The sequence below is a fragment of the Pteropus alecto genome, unplaced genomic scaffold (assembly GCF_000325575.1).
Source record: "Pteropus alecto unplaced genomic scaffold, ASM32557v1 scaffold65, whole genome shotgun sequence".
NCBI classification, from domain to species: Eukaryota; Metazoa; Chordata; class Mammalia; order Chiroptera; family Pteropodidae; genus Pteropus; species Pteropus alecto.
Genome location: NW_006439191.1, coordinates 542143 through 546459, shown reverse-complemented (window position 1 = coordinate 546459; position 4317 = coordinate 542143). Strand labels below are relative to the sequence as shown.

Below are 4317 nucleotides of genomic sequence, written 5' to 3'. Positions count from 1 at the left end.
TTACTAACCAGAGTGCGACATATCTCTCAAGTGCATTGGCTGTGGTGGCAGAACAAAGATTGAGACTCGTCCTTTACTTACTAACCAAAGTGTGACATATCTCTCAAGTGCATTGGCTGCGGTGGCAGAACAAAGATTAAGACTCGTCTTAGATGTCCATATGTGACAAAACTAGAAATAAAACTTTGTATTTTGACCACATGCCCTAAAAATAATCAGCATGGTTTCAGTAAAATCATCTTGATAAGAGAGGGTTATGTGAAATTCTTCGACCAGAACTGGAACTGAGTGCCTGTGTTCCACCAGTAGATAGAAGTTCATACTGCTGAAGAGGCCCCGGAAGACCTCAAAGTGAAAACAGCACCTCGCCTGACGTAGCTTCAGAAAGCTGGCACTGGGCGGGCCCCATGGGGCTACCAAGAACAACGAGTATGCTGTGGACAAGCAACAGGGCTTTTCAAAGAAGGCAGAGGAGGAGATGCTTCTCACTAATAAAACCTGAGTTTCATTTTCTTCCTGTGTACCAAAATAGGGAAAGTTAACAAATTTCCTTAAAAATATATGAAGAAAATAAAAACTACAACCACCACCACCATCCAAGAGCTGAAGGCAGAGATGTTTGATTTCTTGCTTTTCCTACAGGCTGTGTGGACACTGGTGTGCTGTGCAAAAGGAATTCTGAGGCTTAGAAAACATGGCACTCGTAGCTTCTATAAATGCTGAAGCACCTGGATAATTTGGCAGCTAGTAATGAAATGTCCGCTCGAATATTCTGGAAGGACAGATGGTTTGTGAAGGGCAGCAATGGTGGTCTGGGTGCAGAGTACCGAGTCAGCATGAGAGGATCCCCCACTCCTGGAATTCTTCAGCGTCTCAAAATGGGTGGTCGCTTCTCCAAGAAGGAAGGAGCAAGAAACGGCCAGCTGCTGCGTTAGGCGCCCTCCGGACGCCAAACTGAACGCTCCCGACAGCACCCTCTCCTCACTCTACACACGAGGAAACGGGGCCTCAGAGCTTCGGCAGACTTGAGACTGAGACACTTACGAGTAGCAGTCACAGCGCAGGTCCCCAGCAATTGCTTCCAGATTTACATCTGCGTCCAGCGGGGGTTTGGTGCCATTCTAAATAGGACAGGAAAACTCTTTTTCACTGGAGCTTTAAAGATCAATACTTTTCCACATAATAAGTTCTAAATAAACAGTACTGGCTGCTTAACTACATCAACATAACTGACTCCCAGACCAGTGCTACGAGATTTTTACAAATTTCAATTTTGAGAAATGAGCGTAAGAAGCAGACTCCAAACTTGGGCAAGCTAAAGGCAAACAATGTTATGCTTAAGAAGACTGAAGAACCTGGGGGCAGCTGTAGCAAAACCACCACCAGGAACAAAATCTCCACCTTGATCTTCCCAAAGCTGAAGAAACACATTTCCTTTGCCTGATTAAATGTGGCAAAGACTTAAGCGGTGCTCAGTTCTAACATGCATTTGTGCTCAGTTTTCGGTTGGCTAGGAAGGGAGAAATATATTGAAGTTGGCCAGGAGAGAACGAGCAGGAAACTGCTCTACAATAAAAGCCAAACTCTATGCTCAATGTGCTCTTTCTTAACCCAGTAACTAAGCTCAACCCCGACTTAGTGCCAGTGCCAATTCCCCTTCAGCTCATACCTAGAGATGGCTCATACCTAGAGATGGCTAGAAAGGACAAGTAGCAGAAAAGTTCTGGAAGTCCAATAGCACTTAACGCAGAATCTTGCATGCATACAGTATGTGTTAATAATATTTTTAGTGACTTCAATTGCAGAGGCAAACAAAAGTTTTTAGTGATTTAAAATGTTCGATGGTTAGATGGCAGGTTCATATCTGCTTCATTATTTTGATTCATAACTTACATATACACTGCATATAGTATCTGTAGTAAATATTACCATTAGGAAATGAACAGTTTAAGAAGAAACACACAGAAAAGTGTGAATAAACACATGCCATTAAGCTTCAAGGTAAGTTTAAATGTTAGTATGGCAGGTGCTCCAAGTAGGCTTGGCACCTCGTGCAACAACCTGCCTCTTGGCCCACATTCAGACTGTGTCCTCTCATTTCCTCCCAGCTGGGCATGTTTAAGAAGTTCATAAACTGTACATCTGCTAGCTGCTGTTATTTGGTAAAATGCAAATGTTCATCTAACACAGGTTCCAGAAACAGATATGTTTCCCATTCAATCCACTTTGACATGGGAACTAATCAAGGGAAATGAAACTGTGACTTCAGGCAAATAATCTTTGTGCGTTTTTCCTTTTTTCCTCTGGCTGGCTGTGTGTACAACTAGGTGGCCAGACTGCAGGATCCTTAAGGTTCCTTTTAACGAAAATGGTTTCAAAACTTAGTTAACCCGGGTGGGGTGGGGTGGGGTGGGTAGTGGCTGAGAGGAAGCAGGAGGGCAGCGTCTGTGGCCCTGGTAATGTTCTCTCTTTTATTGTAGAAAAATCTGTTAACCAATTTATCATTTTAACCCTTTTTAAGTGTTACAGTTTAATGGCATTGAGTACATCCGCACTACTGTGCAACCATCCACCTCTAGAACTTTTTTCATCTTCCCACAGTGAAACTCTGCATGCACGAACCAGTAAGCCATCCGTTCCCTCCTCCTCCCAGCCCCTGGCAACCACCTTTCTACTTTCTGTCTGTATGAATTTAACTGGTAATGTTCTTTCTTGATCTGGAGGCTTTGTTATAAACTCACATTTAATACATCTGCTTTTCTGAATCTGTATGGTACTGCAATAAAAAGATCTAAAAAGTGGAAACAACATTGCACTAAGAATTAGAAAACCTGAGTCTAAAGTTCAAGCTGGCAACTGAGTAGACCTCTGGGAAGTTTCTAAGTCTTTATTATTTATTTTGGTAATAAAAAAAAAAAAACCCCCAGTATCTTATCCCAAATAAGTAGATATAATTTCATGCTCTATTTGGGAGGAGGAAGGAAGTCTTGTTTCAATAATGACAGTGAATATGAAACAGGGATTTTTTTATGATGGGGAACAGAAATGTTTGGGCTTTCCAAGCTATGCCGGAAGCAGGAAAATCTACTGCCACTGCCCTGCTGAGTCTCAACCCATCATGAGACGTCGGTGGGGGTCAGAGAGGAGAGGCTGCCTCGTTAGGCGGGAGCCTAAGCTTAGAGTCTCTCACGTTCATTGGAAACTACCAACCTCACCCTGATGGTCACAAAGCACAGTATAGTAGGATGTTCCCTACTATACTCCAGGTGCTGCTAGAGAATTCTACCTCAAACTTTCTACCGTCCCGTTTTAATCAAAAGCTCAATCGTACGAAATAAATCCATGGAGGACTGCCTAAGGATAATTCTTTTATACTTCTCAATAACTTAATTCTACTCTTGGGTCAAGCTGGACTTTCATAAAGTCTGCACACTCTCACAGTGCATTTCTCTGATCTTTCAGAAAGTCATTTTTAATGAACTGGCTTTGAGTTACGCCCTCGTCTTGCATTAGGAGAACCAGCAGTCTCAGTCCTGAGAGGCGTGTTATTGTGCCTGTGACAGGAATATTGTTCATAACACTGTCCATCACATCTTCCTATTCTCTTTAAGAGGACCCGGAGGGGAAAGTTTTCCCACATCAGCATACTGGGAGCAACTGCTGGCTTTCTACATTTAGGGCACCCTTTAAAGTTAAATCTTTTGTGAAAGCTCAATATAGAAAGGAACACAATAAATGACTATCTAAAAGTAATATTTTAGAAAAACAGTTCATTTTTAGAAGTTTAAATTCTCAGAAATTTTCTGGTTCTTAGAAAATTAATTTTTTAGAAAAATTAATACCCCCCCCACCCCCGCAAACCTTTACTCTCGCAAGAAAGTGACAAACTGCCTTTTTTGGAGAGTGCGGGGTGCGGTCTACATAGGATAGCTCCAAAGTTTCAAGACCAATATTATTTTCCAATTAGAAATAAGAGCTAAGGAATCTGTGGATTATTAAAATCTGATTATTCTTAACTGAAATGTGGCAATGCTTCTAGCTTATAGTAAGTAAAACAAAAGGTGAATTCTAGAGACTCTCAAGTGCAATTAAAAATTTTTAAATGGCATATTAGAAAGCTTATATTTTATTTTAGAGAATCATTTATTAAAATAGTACTATTATATAAAATATTTAGAACTTTTATACTAACTTGGTTTTTATTATTTTTTTTTTACATTTTATTTTTAGTTTTAAGTGTACAGTATGTTGGTTATACATTTATATAGTTTATGAAACGATGCCCCTGATTACTTTATCTTCTCTCTAGCTAGCCAT

The 4317-nt window shown here is 40.7% G+C and overlaps 1 protein-coding gene across 2 annotated transcripts in view; it reads right to left on the bottom strand.

Annotated features, from left to right (window-relative positions):
• The window catches only part of NVL (nuclear VCP-like), a 65855-nt gene that overhangs the window by 12773 nt on the left and 48765 nt on the right, over positions 1–4317 (bottom strand). For both annotated transcript variants that reach the window (XM_006916204.3, XM_006916205.3), the window contains one exon: positions 1045–1121. In XM_006916204.3, the coding sequence (XP_006916266.1) occupies positions 1045–1121 (77 nt within the window). The remainder of the gene's footprint in view (positions 1–1044; positions 1122–4317) is intronic.